At 34.8% G+C, this 17,374-nt stretch overlaps 1 protein-coding gene across 2 annotated transcripts in view; it reads right to left on the reverse strand.

Annotated features, from left to right (window-relative positions):
* The window catches only part of FMN2 (formin 2), a 158,814-nt gene that overhangs the window by 122,738 nt on the left and 18,702 nt on the right, over positions 1-17,374 (reverse strand). For both annotated transcript variants that reach the window (XM_030268221.4, XM_030268218.4), the window contains exons 3-4: positions 6,165-6,312; positions 2,527-2,588 (exon numbers count right to left, since the gene is read on the reverse strand). In XM_030268221.4, coding sequence (XP_030124081.4) covers positions 2,527-2,588; positions 6,165-6,312 — 210 coding nt within the window. The remainder of the gene's footprint in view (positions 1-2,526; positions 2,589-6,164; positions 6,313-17,374) is intronic.

The raw sequence follows: 17,374 nt of genomic DNA on the forward strand, positions 1-17,374 counted from the left end.
AGATATTTTGCACTTAAAAAAACACTCTTAAAAAAGTTCAGAAAATATGCTGTAAAACAATCAGTTTATATATAAATTTGTGAAGACAAGAAAATTGAGAGGATATATATGAAGAAGCCTCTTCAAGTGACAACAAAGTATACAATCCAGGCTGTATTACTTGGGCATTAAATTTAAAATTATTCTGATTATTTTTGTTAATTGTTTATCCTGAGACAATTTATCACCACATCATTTTACAATTGTGCTCTGGCCAATAATCTTCGATTATATTAATAGTATGTAGGAAATGTCTTTTCTCAGAGAAAGGAGAGGGAAGATATTGTAAGAAGACTTAGTAGGTCAATTTAAATTTTAAACTACAGCTCTCTTTTGTTTATGTATAAAAAGAGAAAAATCACCTACTAGGCTAACTTCAGCCAATGCTTTCTTTTTCACAAATTAAAACTGCAGACCACACAAGAGGGTAGTTCTCTAATAGAAACATGTTCATCACTTAAAAATTGTACAAATAACACCAAGAATGATCTGATTGCAGTACGGGATTTACCTAAAAAACATGATGGCCATGCTACTCTCTAGATGTTTTTATAGATTGATGATTTATATATATGAACACCAATAGATAAGTAGAATATGCTTGACTGCTTGGGACACCACAGAAATAATTTAAACATATGACAACATGCTATCCACATACAGTTCCTCAAAAGAAAAAAATCTCCACCCTGATTTTTGAAATAAACCAGAATGATGATGACATAATACAGCAAAAACTTGAGACTAGTTTCTGCAAGTGAGGTAATCCTTTTAGTCCTGCAGGTCATTGATAAATAATAGTATAGAACAGAAGAAGTTTATGTTACTGCCATAAGAGATCATCACAGAGTAAGAGGGATGGGGGTATCCTAAACACTAACAAATAGAATTCAGGGATTGGACAACATACTAGGTTAGTTCTAAAAATAAAGAAAACTTCCCAATCAAAAGTAAATGCCATTCAAGCAATCACACAGTACTCCATTGCTGCTGGCTAAACTTCATTCTCATAGGTATTCTCATAATATTTTATCTATTTAAAAAAAAGTGACTACATATTCATCAACCTATTTAAATTACTTACATTTCCAATAAGAAAACCATTTATATAGGTCCTTCCTTGCAATGAATTATAATACTAGAGACTGATAAATATGTTCCTTACATGCTTCAACTTTCTGTAACTATAGGGAAAAAAGTGCTTTTCCACAATTAATAATAGAAACCATTGTTAGTGAAACCTGGGTGAGTGGAATATAAAAATAGCATGAGAAAAATATATTTTAGGTTAAACTTAAAATACCAGAATGAAGAATTATTTTGTAATATTATTTTAATTCACGAACTACAGTTTAAAAATGTTCCAGATTATCAAGTTAGAAGAATTTAGCTAAGCAGCTAAAATAACTCTTTAAAGTTGTTTGGCAAGGCAAGCCATAAAGGTAATACACATACTCTCCCCACCCATGGCTCACAAAATATGTGATCAAGCCCAAATGAAATTTACAGGTCTAACGATCGGTAGTATGCATTTAACTTCACATTCCTTATTTTTCCCTGAAAAGCAAATTACTGACCATTTTCACAAATACAAATGCTGCTTGATATACAGTGATGCTTAAATTTTCCTGTCACTAACACAAAAAGCCCCAAAACAAATACCAACCCCCCCCCCAAAAAAAAAAAAACCTTAAACACCACAATAAAACACCCAGCAAACCAAAAGAAACAAAAAACATCCCATAAAAAAAAAGCCCAAAACAAACCTAAAGCGGGAAACAAGGGAAACAAGCTGGGAAACAGAGGAGGGAGAACAGAGACTCCAAGAGCTTTAGGTCACTGCTTGTTTTAAACCAAGATTTCAGAACCGAGTCTTCCTTTTAATGACTTCCACAACTGAATAGTGTTATCCACAAGTGAGATAAATCTGTTTCCTGTTGAGGAAACAGAATCTGAAGTTCCTCAGCCCCATCAAACTGCACCACCTTTTATGATGAATAGAATACGCATGGTAACATTTTTAAAAAAATATGATAGACTGTATATCTGTGGCATAAATCCAACCCAGACTGTCCCAGTATTACATTATCTCCTTTTAAGTCCAGCATGCCCTCTAAACATGTTCACATACTATCACTGCTGTAAGCTTGAGGAGAGAGTCAGAAAACAATCCCTGCCACTATTAATTACATGCTCTTTTGTAGATTAGCTATTATAATATGATATTTTATAAATATTCCTCTGCCATCAGAGGGTTAACTTACTTTTGAATGGGCAGTAACATTTTGTAAGAATCACCTTAGGCAGGCAGGAACCTTCAATCCTTACACCTAGATACACTATAGACTATATAGAACACCCTCACTTTAGAATTTTTTTCATACAGAATATTTAGTAAACAAAGCTATTTCAAAAATATCTGAAAATAAATACTGCTTTTTTGCTCTCTTTTTGAAAACTGATAAAACATTTCTGTTAGAATCTTACCTGTGCCCGCTGTACACCATCTGTGCATTGCTTCTCTTTTTCTAGGACTGTAGATTTCAACTCTGAATTTGGAAAGAAGATAGAGATTTTAAAATTATATAAATAAAAAAATTCACTGATCTTTTGAAATACACATTAAGAAATTCATTAAAGGAGTGTAAAGTTAAAAGAATCTTAACTGTCCCACTTTCCAAATGATCCCAAAAACTACCTGTTCTTAAAAGAGATTACTCTTGCCAACTATGTTTTCCTTTCTTCGACTACCACAGAAATTTGAAAACTCCACAATGACATAGGTACTAATAGAGATCTTAAAAATAGAGCAAAACATAAGACAGTCCACACCTATATCCTATTTCTTATTTTAAAACCAGATTACTTTTCTGACCTTAAAAACTACTCTGTGTCCATTTTCCTTGCCTTATAGGAAATAATCAGGAAAAGGAAAACAAACAAGCAAACAACTCCACAGAAACTACAAAGTGCAAAAAGTGCAAAGAGCTTTAATCAGTTTAGGAGCTACAGCTAATGATGCCTTTTTACTGATCATAGACCAGTTATTTACACATAACAAGAACAGAAGTATTTTTCTTACACCTGCCCAGAGACTATATGTGTGGCATCTTTCCTATATGTTTAAAGGTGCCATTATTTAACAGGGAAAACTCTTGACTGTTTGCAGAAAAAGTGAAGCAGCTATGAACCAGAGCTTCTGGATTTGTAATTTCTGGACATTTGGCCTCCTCACAGCTTTCTGACAATCCCAGCCGTTGAGAAGTGAGACATACAAGGGAGAAGTTTCATTGCAAGTGTGAGTTATGTCACAAGGCTTGAAAATTAACTATTCACAACTTTTTTTACCTTGATATGGATAAACTGTATCTAGCAAGAAATAATTCCTCATTTAGATTTTAGATTTCTCTGTGTTTGAGAGAAGTGTTAGGATCTTTTTGATCTTTTCTCACAACAGATTCATTCTATGTTGATTTACTAGTGTTAGACATGCACCCACAATGCTGAATATTTTCTGCTGTGCAAATTAGCACAACTACCTCCCTTACACAAAAGTGCTTAAGAAAAGAGGAACAGACCATTCCTATATACTGGTCAATATTTAACAATATGACAGCATTATCTAGCTTATTTTTACCTCAGAAATATTACCCTTCTAAAAAGGACCAAATTCGTATTATGTATTTCCAAATGTCTGTTTTTAAATAAATAACCAACCTAGAAAATCCCCAACCAACAATAATCAACCTGATCAAACGCACTGCCCCAAAAATTCCCAACCACTACAACAACCCTTTTCACACATTCAGCAATGCTTCACATGACACAGAGCATACAGCAACACTATTAAATACAAACTACACTAAACAGATTATTAACTACTTTGCTAATTTAGGATGGATTACCTAAAACCTTGAAGAATTTTGTCTCTTGATTTACTTAAAGCTTGAGGGCCTACCAGTTTTCTAATGCTAATGTATATAATAAAAACAAAGATTCTATAAAAACATCCTGCTGCATCCTCTCTCAATCAAGGCTTTTGTCTAAAATGCAGGTTTTTGTTTATGAGCTATTGTTTCTAATGTCAATATATCTCTTTAATCCAGACAGCAATAATTATATATGAAAAACCATACATAATTTAAACCTTAAAAAAATATTTGTCCCCTATACACTGCAAAGGCGTAAATACACAAAATAATTTAGCTACAAATTTTGAGGACAGTGTTTATCCTCAGGTTTCACAACACTCACCTCCAGCTTCTTTAAAATGGCAGGCATGTGAACAATTAAAGAAAGTTAAATTATTCGTCTGCCTGAGTTGAATTCAAAAGAATTATAACTTTTCCTTTTCCTCCATGTCCTACATTGAAAAATCACACCAAAATTTCAATAAATGCACCTTAAGAACTACTTTTATTAAACTTAGAAAAACTCCCAATGCACAATTTTTGGCTTTGTTTCTAACTCTACTTCTAAATATTTTTGCAGTTTTTTTGAGAGGGCAGTGGATAAGAAAAGGAAGAGACAAGTCCTGTACACATTACATCTGTGTAGTAGTAGGTATAATAAACAGAAAAACATAGGCTTGAAACAAATCACATACAAAATAACTACATTTTAAAATTATCAGTATTGTCCTTTTGATAGAAATACACTTCTAAGTGTATCTTTAAATTTCAATATATTTTATGTTATCAACATTCTTCTAGATTTTAGAGAAACAAAACTCTTGTTGACTTACACTAACCTCTGCTGGGTTAAAACCTCAGAACAATTTAATTTGAAATTCACCCTTTTGTTTTTCCAGTGTGATCACTCATCCATTAGGTAAGTCTCCCAGCTGAGACATCTCTCAGAGTAGATGGCAGTAAATTCTACCACCACATATGGCAGCACTTTCATTGAATACAGCATAAAATAGGAGATCATTGGTTAAAATCTGAACTAGCTCAACAATCCAGCACTGCAGACTTCCACTCTCTGAATTGTGTCAGTGAGATGGATGCAGAAAGATTTCCTTGATCTCCAATAGAATTCCTTTGGTAAAAAGCATAGCATTAAACAGAATAATACAGCAGTATTGCATTTTTGTTAGAATCACTTCTTTTGCTTGTGAACGCTGAAATAAGTGATACCAGTAAAAGTAAAATGTTGCCATGGTAAAAGGTGTCTGTGCAAGAAATACTTTGGTCATGTTCCAGAGGAAGTGGCAGAGAAGTCCCAAAGAGAAGCAAATCTGAAATTAACTCCACCCAAAGCCTACAAGTAATGCAAAGAGATCTGTTGAAATAATGACTTAACTCTTCAATTCTGAGCAATGAAAAGGAGGAATGGAAAGGAATGAAAAATTTGAGAATACCCAGTGGCTCTTCATGGACAGCATGGGGATGAATGCAGTCCACAGTTTTGAGAGCTGCTGAATGCTAACTAATAGGAAGCAAAGCTTCCAAGAACCTGTGGTATTTATGGGTCAACACTACTAACAGAAAACAGGCTTGAAATCATCTTCTAAATTTCTTTTTCAACTACAAGGGAGGTTTTTTTCTTGCTTGGTTTTAATTATCAGTGTCAACAAAGCTCTTAAAGAGCATGAAGAAGACTGCAGAAATTCATCTGGTAGCATAACCCCACAAATTTTAAGGTAAACTGGCTTTGTAAACAAGTCTTCACTTTATTTTTTCAGATACATTTTTCCTACCCCTCTGTCAGCACAGGACTGCTGAATCTACAAAGGAATACCTTACACCACTCTAATAACTTTCAGTATACCACCAGTCAACTGGCTTCTGAATTTTTCATATTTTTAAGAAAAAAAAAAGAACTCATATGTCATAACTCTGAAGGTATGTATAGTGGAAAAGAATAAAGACCACAGCACCTGGCAAAATCCATTATTTAACAGATGCCAGGAACACATCTTGGTTGCTAACAAATAGAATGCATTTTTGGCAAATATTTTTTATTAGATTCATACTAGCTGACATTATTTCTGAGGCTATTCCAAGATTCTCAAAACCAGGTGTTTGTTAGTACCTAAGATACTAAGTTTATATTTCAGATTCTTAAACACAGCAGCTTCCTATATCCTATACGTTTATCTTTTCTGTATCCAAGAACTGTACCTTCTTCTGAACTTTTCAGCCTTTGTTCTTCATCTGGAGGTTTGGGTGGAGGCCACGCAGATGGAATTCTCCTTGGAAAACTTCCTTCAGTGTAATCTCTTGAATGTGTGGGTTGGCTAACTGCAGCCCAAGTATAAAGCTGGTCTTGCTGTGATTTAAAAAAAAACAACAAAAAACAAAACAGTGGAAAAGTTCATATAGAAAGACAAGGTCAAAATAGCTAAGCTTTTGTTTCCAGTACAAATAACTCAACATCCTCCATATCAAGACAGACTTGGTTTTATGCTCTTCAGTCCGATAAAGATTTAAGATAAATCTATATTAAAACAGTTTTGTTCATTAACAACAGAAAATTAACCTTTTACTTTTCTACAACTCAACAATATGTTAAGATACAGTTCAGCACTTCTTTGAGTAAGAAACTCTTTGCCACTTCTTTTCTTACAGTGATAACACATTCTGTCCATCATGACTGCACTTCATTACATATGGCTAGTTTTGTGGCTTGGAGGGAAATATTTATCTCCACACCGTACACCAAACACACAAGCAAGGAAAATGAACAGAATTATTTCAGCAGATATTAAACTGATATATTCACTCTTTCAGCCCTATTTTTATCATTTCCATTTTAATATATTTAGAAAAGCAGGTAAAAAAGGTGGATTTTCTTTTGGGGTAAAATGAAAAAAAAAAAAAACCAAAACGACAGCTAAACATATTCTCAGTCCTCTGGTTAAAATTATATCCTTATTGCTCAACAGCTTTGAGTTTGAGTCTATAATTAAAAGTAGGACACAGAGAGAGTTTCTGATGAAAAAAGGGCAGGCTTTAAGCTAACAGCAAGATTTTAGATGACCACAATTCAAATAGTTATTCTTGTTAATATGCTTCTCCTAGTCTGCACCAACAATCACACATTGTAATTAAACATTTAGAATACTGTAAATTCTATAGAGAACATCACAGCAATTGGACAACTAAATTTCCTTGCAAATGATCTGGAAAGATGCAAATATTGTAGCACAAAACTAGAAAAAAATCAAGTCACAGGATAAAAATACAGTCCTAGCACAGTAATACCTTCTTACAAAGATGATGTTCATTAAACTTCATCCATTCTACTGCCTGAGTAAAAGCTGGTACTTATTTCATTTTTAGATTAAGTCTATTTAAAAAAATGACAGCTAATAAACCTTGAAGAGATATGCAGGAGTAAGAAGAAAATGCTGCTTGTTTTTGGGATAATCACTATTCTATGTGACTAAGTTTCTACTTGCCTAAAAATAAATTGTGTTAAGAGTAAAAATGTTCTATTGGGAACAACTTACTTGGAACAGACAAATTCTGGTAATAATGTAAAAACCTTTGTTTTACAGAGGGTGCCTCAGTCAGGGTCAAAGGAAGCTCATTAGACCTTCCCAGTATGAAAAACATGACAAAAATCCAGACACATACATTGATTTAAATAAAGGTAAAAATAAATGGATAAAAAGCTTAATAAAAAAATAACATCAGGTTCTTTACACAGCCTTGAACTCCATGATCCTCGAATAGCCTGTCCCTTAGAGTAGCATTTCTGTGCTACTCTATTTGAACATCTGAAAAAGCTTAATTCAGTCCTTTAAGTCACCTAATTCTTTCCCTTTGCCTATTTCCAGTTTTTTAGAGGATATATATTTCTGTGTTTCTGCACAGTTTCCAATACTGTTTGAGTAAGGAGAGGGACTTGTATCTGTGCATGTTGTGTGAAGAAAAATCCTGGATTTTGCTATTAGTCATGTTCCTGCACCATTTAAATCTCAAAAATATGGAGGAAAATAAAACTGGAAAAAAATCATTGAGACAAACCAAAACAATTTTTTCCTTGCTGACTCTACCATCTTTTACAGTCCAGGAAACACAGGGAAGAACATGCTCTGCACAGGGTTAACGGCTAAGCACAGATGACTTTTAATAGGATTACATGTAGGGTTATAGGGCAGTAAAACAAAAGACAACTGACTGTAGGTAATGTTGGCATAGCATAAATGAGGAAGACAAACAGTTAAACTGCTTCTGGACATGACATTTCACCATGCCAGCTCTTGAAGGATATCATACAATAATTTCACAACAGATTATTGAAATAAGATTAGTCTACATGAATCAAGATGTATTAAAAAAAAAGCTCAGAATTATTGTACAGATGGTATATATTATGAAGGTAAGAAAATATGAAGTACCTCTGTTCTTGCTGATATAATTTATGGCATATAAAATATGAGCAGTTATAAATTAAAACATCATACAACTTGATAAAAAACTCTTAATCCAACATGGGAGCTTTTTGAGTAAAAAAGACAATATTTTTTGTTTGCATTGCATTTGGGGGGGATTTCTTTGTTTTCTATTCAATACAGAGAAGAACAATACAAGAGATGCCTCATGTAACGAAAATTTAAAGATGGAAATGTAGATTTTTAAAAATGCCTCCAAGGGACTTGCACTATGATGAAAGCATAACCGTAGAGACAAGGTATTTAACAACAACTACTTTCAGATTACTTGCAAGTTGATAAATGCTATTTGAAATATGAAAAACCCTCATGCCCTCATGACAGAAAGGTAGTCTGAAGTTCTGAATGGCAAGCTGATAGTCCATAAATTACACTTGAAAAGGGAAAAGATTAACCCCATCTCTACTTTCATGCCCTTCAAAAGATACAAATCGTTTGAATATCCTAATTCCTATGTACTGAAGCTACGGTCCAACACCTAATCTTCTTTATGTTTTGTCTTTTGCTCCTTGTCAGTTAATATACTAACCCACCTAATTTCTCATTTTTCAAATCTGATAATGCCATAAATGTGCATGATTTTTAGAACTATTTGAAGAAAGAAATATGTAATTCTGTGATGCTGAAGCCCCAAGCAAAAGAAACAAAATAATCCAAATTTAAAAAATCAGATTTGTTTTTAGTAATAATAACTACAAAGCAATCATCCATGAACCATTATTTCCACATTCAAATTTTTCTCCTTTAATCTTTTCAATTCAGAGGCAATTTTTACTAAATATCATTGTACATACAGTCAGTGAATATGCTTACCGTGATCAAGTTTTGGACACATCTGCAATTTCCCCTTCATCTTGCTCAAACTCCACTATTTAGTCTTTAAAGCATCTCTTTTGAGGGAAAAAAAAAACAACATACATGTTCTATAGTAATGAATGATCCCAGTCTTATTTATTCAGACTCATATCTGAGCAGATGCTGGAATCTTCAAGCTGTCTGAGTCCAGTGCACTAAACATGATGTCAAGAAGAGTTCTTGTTTCCACACATCCTTACACAGCACTTTCCACTGCTTCTTAAAAGTGCAGAGCATCTGCACATGGGCGAGGCAAACTGCCTGCAGGATCTGATGGTACCTAATCAATATACATTTTACCACTTATAGATGCTAGCATTTAGAATCACAGAGTCAGGTCTGTAGTTTAACTCACTCTCTTCCCAGACAGCTCTGAGTATGCACAGAGTATGCTTTTTGTTACAACTTTTCATTCTCTAATACCACAGCATTACACTTCAACTACATAATAAATTAAATATCAAGTATTCTCTTCACTGTTCGAGCTGGAGATTCTTTCTGGCTCATCTTTAAAAATGGAAATGAATGTTGGAAGCTACTCAAAGAAAGGTCTCTAGCAACTGCCATGTAGGGCCATGAGTTAGACCTGCAGCAAACATCATAAGCCATTCTAGCAGGCCTGGACCTTTCAGAAAAGGGGTCGCACATTTTTCACACAGAGACCAGTTTTTTTCCCTGGGCCACAGACTGAATTGCAGATTAGTATATCCCTCATTACAGGAATATAATATGCAACCTTGAATGTGGGCTATATTGCTTCTGGAGATATACAGGTAGTACAACCACCTGCTCAATGTCATTTAGTTTTTAATCAGCGGTTTATCTGCTTCCAGTTAAAAGAACAAAAACAGCCATTGTGAGAAAGGCTTAAGAGAGGTAAAGGAGATGGAGTTGACAAAGCAATAGGTGTATGCACCTTTTCCCCAAATGGCTGCGAAAGCATGCATTAGCAATGTGAGGATCAAGGGGGACAAAATCTTACCAGAAGTATATAGAAAATTCTCAAGAAAAAATGCCAAAGCACAGTCAGGTGGGAAAGGTGAGGCAGAAGAGCAGCACAATGCCCTAGTATTGGGTAGCAGTAGAGGGAGGAAGAACTTTAGCAGTACCTTTCTAACATGAAAGCGCATTGGTACTAAAGTGCCTGATGGTTCCTGTATTGAGCTGTGATGTAATAGGGCTCTATTTTGCAGAACTTTTTCTTTTTTTTTAATAGTAAACTTGAAATTTTTTTCACTAGAACTATAAACATTTGAAGTTATCCTGAAAAGGGAAGAACAAAAGTGTTGGCATGTTCTCAGGCAAGTATAAATGGGCCAGGAGTAAACACAGAGCAGTGGGCATGAGAAGGTTCCTACTCATCAAGTCATTCTGCATGACATTCTTTCAGTGGGAAGAAGTTGAAGAATGAGGAGAGGAAAAAGTATAACTGCATTTAAGATGTAATGAGATAAACTCATGGAGGAATTCCATTTTATGTTACTTGGGATAAGATGGGACCAGACTCCACAACGCAGAGGTGTTTTCCAGGCTAAGAGCTCCAAAGAGCTTGTCCACATTTTTATATAATTTCTTGGCATTTAGTCAGTTTCAAGTGTGTGGAAAGAATTAATTTTTTTCCATTAAGGAGACTTAATAATTTTAGCATACAGCCTCTAAAATGAAGGAAAGTCAACTGCATGTTCTGCACTGCATACAAAGAGTTAATTATAGAAGCAAGGTTTTAGTTTGAGAAACTAGAGCCAGACTACCTCAAAATGCTCTTATCAGCAGGAGACTGCTTTATTTTAAGCAGCTTTTAAAATAAAGAAATCAATACTTTTAAGAATGGGGAAAGTGGTTTACTTTTTGAGAACAGGTTCAGAAACAAAGCTCTGTCTTGCACTGACAGAACCAGAGCAGTGATTAAACATGGCCCTTGACTTGTGCTACCTTTGGCTGCACTAGTGAGCACAGATGCTTTCCAAGATTGAAAACCAGCAAGTCCTTCATAACACTGTAATGTATAGCTGAAGCAGCACTTTATCCTCATGAACTAAATTTGTACATAAGCATTTTACCTGAGTCAAAGGGTTTTATTCTTTTCAGGGAAAATGTGCCTCAATAATTAATTTAAAAACATTTCAATTGTCAAAAAACATCACGAAACATTTATTTACCATTAAAGGACTTCAACATCCTCAAGCAAAAAGAAAAAAAGATGTTTGATTCCATCAAACTTCACTCGGGATTCAACACTATATCCCAGGAGAGGCAAAAAAGCCAACAGCCCTGCAGTTAGAGTTCTCACTGGGAAAGGAAATCAGGAAACTAAATTTCAGATTTTTACATCTATTCTTATCCTCTTACAGTGTTGTCTTGGTCTTCCTGTTCCCCAGTAACTTCAACATTTATCAGAACTGAATAGGTTCAACTGGTGAATAGTTGAAATTTTACAGTAAACTTTCTTTGGAAAAAGGAGCAGTGGCTATCCTTCAAGAAAACAGGTCAAGATCTAGTCTCTCTTCACATCCAGCTAGAACAGCCACTTGGAAGGCCACATTCCAAGACCACCAGGTTATCAGCTACTACTGGCATGACCTGAGGGTTTGTCTTCTCATTGACTCATCAGAAAATGCAAGCTGAGATAAGAAGCTTCCTCATCAGGAATTGTTTTCATGTACACTGACACAGTTCTTCCATAAGTTTGGACTCTGAAAAAATTGAATCCTGCAAATCAAACTGCTTCCTTAGAAAATTTCTCTATGCGATCTGACAACGTCATTTTTATTATTGTAAAAACTCTCTTCGCAATATATATGATAGGCAATATATATGCAAATTCAACCCTCAATTTATTTGCAATTCCAAGTGAGAAAAGACATCTTTTTATGACTGACATTCTGAGGAAAGAGAATTAACCTACAGAAAGTCATAAAATAGAATTATCTCTTGAGGTGACAGGCTGACCACCACCTTCATCATATGCACAATACTAAAAAATTTAAACAGGTGGTGTAAACTTAACATTCAGTTTATGGCTCTTGAGGCAATTCTTCAGAAGAACAAGCAAGTTATTAATGTTCATTGCAAAAAAAAAAAAAAAAAAACAAAAACCAAACAAAAAACCTGAAAACCTAGCAACATCCTACACATAAAACATCTAAGTTGAAAGTGCATATTGTAGCATCACCACAAGGAAGCAGAACAAAGAAAGAGAAAGAAGACAAGAGTAAAAGGAGAAAACCTCAGGGTCTGAGCTAACAACAGTAAAATAATTTTTTTTCAGAATGGAAGCAGGGAAGTAGCATAAGAACAATATTTCGGCCCAATGATCAATCAACTATTTGCATTGTGCTACACTCAAAAACATTCAGAATTGCTCACCACAAAAGACAAAGTGTCACTAAGTGCGCCTGGCAATGGAAGAGGAGACATGGGTGCTATGATTTGGCCAAAATGAACTGCTACGGTAACCTACACTACAAGCATTAAGACAGCAGATTAACCATCTGTTTTTCTGCTCTAGTCCACAATTTTCACTTGTTCACTTTTAAAGTCTTATTCACTATTGACTCCAATGTACTATGACAAAATCGAGTACTCCAGTGTACTGCTCTGATAAACACTGCTCTGAGATGGGCCTGCATTCAGTCTTTCATATTATAGGTCCAAGCATTGAAAGTATACTTGAAAAAATGCTGCATGCATTGTTGCCAGCTATGTGCTGCAGTTTGGAATTAGAGTTCTCCCAGCTGATGTCAGTACTTGGGAAAGTTCTTTGCAAACTGATCACTGGTATCTTGGATCTCTGTCTTCTGAAAAAGTAGTCTATTTGCAATCTGTTTTGCTACTAATTTTCAGACTGATATCAGCAGTGCAAATAAGTTAAAATTAAGTCAAGCCTTCATGTCACTAATTTCTCTTCCTTACGACTCGCAAAGTCCCACCATCTGCTCCTACTCAGTAGAAAGAAAGCAGCATCTTTATTTCCTTAGAAAGCATTTGCATCACCACAGGTGGCCAGGAGATAATAGGAAAACATCCATTTTTTTGCAGCATTTGCCATTCATGCAGTCTCTCTGCTTCCTTGGGGAAGCATTATTTCAGAAACAGATGACAGCCTAGTCATCTGTTTCTGAAATAATGTTCCTTTTTCCCAGGCATCATAACTGCAAATGGCACAAGGGGAAGTGCCTATCCCAAACTGTCAAAGATGACTGTATAAAATCACATCATAACACAAAAAAAAAAAAAAAAAAAAAGATATAATCCAGAAGACTTTATTTAGCCCTTTCATTATAGAATGTGCTGAAACTGTTAATAAATCAAGAAGGCATTAACAGCTGTAGTCAACACAGTAAGAGCATTAAATAGAAGCACTGAAAAGAGATGTAAAGATATAGCTAAGTCAAAATCAAATCACAAACAAAGAAAGATGAAAGAGGATGATATTTTTTTAGCGCCACTTGAAAAACAGTCATTACTGGACCCTTCAGTGTGAAATAGAGATTAAGTTCTTCAAACAAGGAATTCAGTATGAATATTAAGGTATGCTTGGTTTTCTTCTCAAAAGCACTTACAAAATTGTAAAAGAAAGCCCCTTTCACAAAATTTTTCATTCAGAGTTTAGGCATTTTAAACCTAATGCTCAGAAACAACACAAAGTTACCTGAAAATCTTGTCAGAAGCAAAGTAGGAACTTGTTATGAAAGAAAAAATTGCCCGTAGCTTAAGTCTATCAGCGTGAACTGGAAAATCTGAAACGGGAAGTCAAAATTACAGACTACACGTCCACAGTGTGCGTTAATTGCAACTACTGGATAAAATTCAAACAGCAAGTACCGTCAGTATTTCTTAGCACTGAGATGTTAAAGAAAGTTGCCTCATATTGACAGGAAAATTCCAGCTTCTTCCTTGTTATGAATGTTTCTAATTCTAATGCAAATATTTATAATTTATACACAATACTGATGGCTCGCTTAAGATAGTTATCTTATACCTTTGGTGATTATTAAGAGAAGACCTAAGCAGATGAGATCTCTACTTATTAAAAACTGTGATCCTCCAACAGGAAGGAAAATCTTGCCTGTTGCTACATTTTTGCCAAAGATGCACCCTTTAGGCATGCCAGTTTCAGGATCATTTTACTCTACTAAAATAATATAATGAGGTGTCATGCTAAAAAGCTAAAGACTACCGCTGCACTACATGTAGGAAGGTAGGTAGCTCTCACAGTGATGATTAAGGGGAAATGGCCTCAGGCTGCACCAGGGGAGGTTTAGATTGGGTATAAGGTAAGATTTCTTCATTGAAAGGGTAGTTAGGCATTGAACAGGCTGCCCAGGGAAGTGGTGGGATTGCCATACCTGGAAGCGTTCAAAAGGAATGTGGGTGTGACATTCGGGAATATGCTTTTAATGGTGAACAGGGTGGTGCTGGGTTAAAAGTTGGACTTGATGATTTTAGAGGTCTTCACCAACCCTAAAAATTCTATAATTCTATGGTTTATGAATGGAAGACTTTTTAACAAGACATTAATGTCTTGCATATCATTCACTCAGAAGATACTTTAATTTGAATCTTTGATTTTAATTTCATTTGATCTTTAATTTAATTTTAATTTGAATCTTTAGAAATCCTCTTGAATAACTGACAACTGCTACAAAGGGAAAAATTTAAAAGGCAATAGCTATTCTGTAGGCTTTTACTAATCTAAGTTACCTATTTACTTGCTCAACTTTATTTGTTAGTTCAACTCTGTTTTTATTTTATAAAATATTAGGAGAAGCATGAAAGACTAAAGATAGCCTGATGAATAAGTTGTCATGACATAAATGAAGCAATAATTAGCAGCCCCCCTTGCAAATGGGAAACTAGCAGTAAGGGCAACATATGTCTAAGACAGAGAACCTGCCACTGAACATTTATTTAAGATGTTCTTTACACTGTAAGAGTAGGTAGGAAGATCTATAGCAAAAGCTTCCACTGCTTCTCAACAGCCAAATCTTAAAAACACCAACCCTTGTCTATTTATGTTACTTTTAAAGCTTTGTTCAACTTCTATTTTTCAGCCTAATCTTTTATTCTGGGCAACTGCCATCAGCTGTTTCAAAAGAAATAATTGATAAAACAGGCCAAGGTTGAACATGCGAGTTTTCTCATAAGTTCTTAAAACAGTTCTAAAATTTCTGTCCTTTGGGGTAATTTGATAAAAAGTTCAGAGATACTTCATGAACATGTAATGTCCAATCATCATTAAAATCTATCCAAAGACCTGAGTAATATATCAGCCTTTGGGAACTGGACACTATCTTCAGCATAAATGTGGTGACAGCTGTTAGTTCTCTGAAGATTTGTGCTCCAATTTGGCATTTGTTGATCCATCATGTTTGCCATATATGAAAAAAGGAGTAAGCATCCACAAACCATAATGTACACCAGAGACACAAGTGCCAAGAATTTAAATGAAACTGAATTCCAGGAGCCATTATAAAACTAGCCCAAGAAACTAAGAGCTGTGAAAGTTGTCCTTCTTTTTAATGCACTGCTTAATTTCAGCCAGACAAAGGGGAAGAGAAAGAAATAGGATCCAAAAAGAAATCAAAAAGAGGGCATGAACTATTTTTTAATGGCCTATACTGAAGCCTGGAATATCTTGTGAGAAAAAAAGCAAACCAGATCTCTTGTATTACTGAAAAAACAGACAAAAGATTTGGACAAACATTTCTAAGACATGGAGATGTAGAGGTGACCAGCAGGAATGAATAATAAAGAAAATGAGAATATAATCAAAATGTATAATCGCAAGCATTTCAAGAGATTTTAGCATTAGCCATGTTAAATTAAATTCACTAGAGGCCATCCAGAAAAGGGAATCAGAGTGAGAGAATAGGACTTTTAAATAATCTGTTTATATTCATCTCAAGCCATGAGCAATAGATCATAGAGTGAACAAAACTTAAAGAATTGTTTTTATAAACTGTAACCTAACAGCTTCAAAAAATAAAGTCTGTGGGACCACACTTAAGCAAGAAGGGAATAATGGATTTTATTCAATTAAAAAAAATAGTACTTTAAAGTTCAGAAATACAAGGGATAAGTCACAAAAGGAGAACAGGATTCAAAGACTGGTTTCAGTGGAAAAAGTGTTGGAAATTCTGAAAAAAAAAGTTCTGAAAGAGTGACCTAAGAGACTTTACAAGCCCCAAATTAAGATGAAAATCAAGATAACCAAAGAGGTAACACTAAGGAACAGGCAAGCACCTTCATGAAGAAGGAAGGAAGGCCAACAAGGCGGCAGGGACCAGGACAGGGCTACAGGAGCTTTGCTGATGGCAGTTTCAGCTAAGTGAAAAGGACATCAGCCAAATTGGAGGCAATTCAAAATTGAACTAGGGGTCTGATGAACTCAGAGATGAACTAAGAATATGGTCTGGCTCTGCTCCTTATTTTGGAGTAAGTTCAGAGAAGATGTACCTCTTAATTCTAGACGGGTGAAATTCAGGTATTAAGGCTAGTCCTTAATTAAGTCCTGATTCTTATGTCTTTTACGTCAACATTAAAGTTTTGCTCTAATGAATTTTAAAAATGCAAACAAACAAACAAGAAAAATGTGAATAGGAAAAAAACCCCAAAGTACACACATGGAGGAAGATGCAAGAGAGGACACGACTAACCAACCTTACATGTCCTTTCAAAAGTAATATTCAGCATCACCATAATGTTTTTCAAGCTAATTTTAAAACATTTAATGTTTTAAATGTTTAATTGTTATGTTAAACATAACAATTAGCATTTATTCCTGTAAAATACTTTAAATTTACTCTAAGAAACAAGGAGATGCACAATTTTCAAGTTTTCAGCCATGACAATTTATACTGCAAGTTCTAGATACTTTTGTTTCGGAGAACGTGTAATGAATAAACTAATAGGTGTTCCTGTACTGTCCTTGGTCACCAAGGCTGGAGTAGAAACATATTCCAAAACTCAGCATCAGCAGCTCTCAGCTCTGCGTCACGTGGAATTCAATTATGAGGTCTGGTGTTCAAGACAGCTGTATGCTCCTTTGAAGTATGATGAACTACTGGTTACATA

The sequence above is a fragment of the Taeniopygia guttata genome, chromosome 3, assembly GCF_048771995.1.
Source record: "Taeniopygia guttata chromosome 3, bTaeGut7.mat, whole genome shotgun sequence".
Classification (NCBI taxonomy): Eukaryota; Metazoa; Chordata; class Aves; order Passeriformes; family Estrildidae; genus Taeniopygia; species Taeniopygia guttata.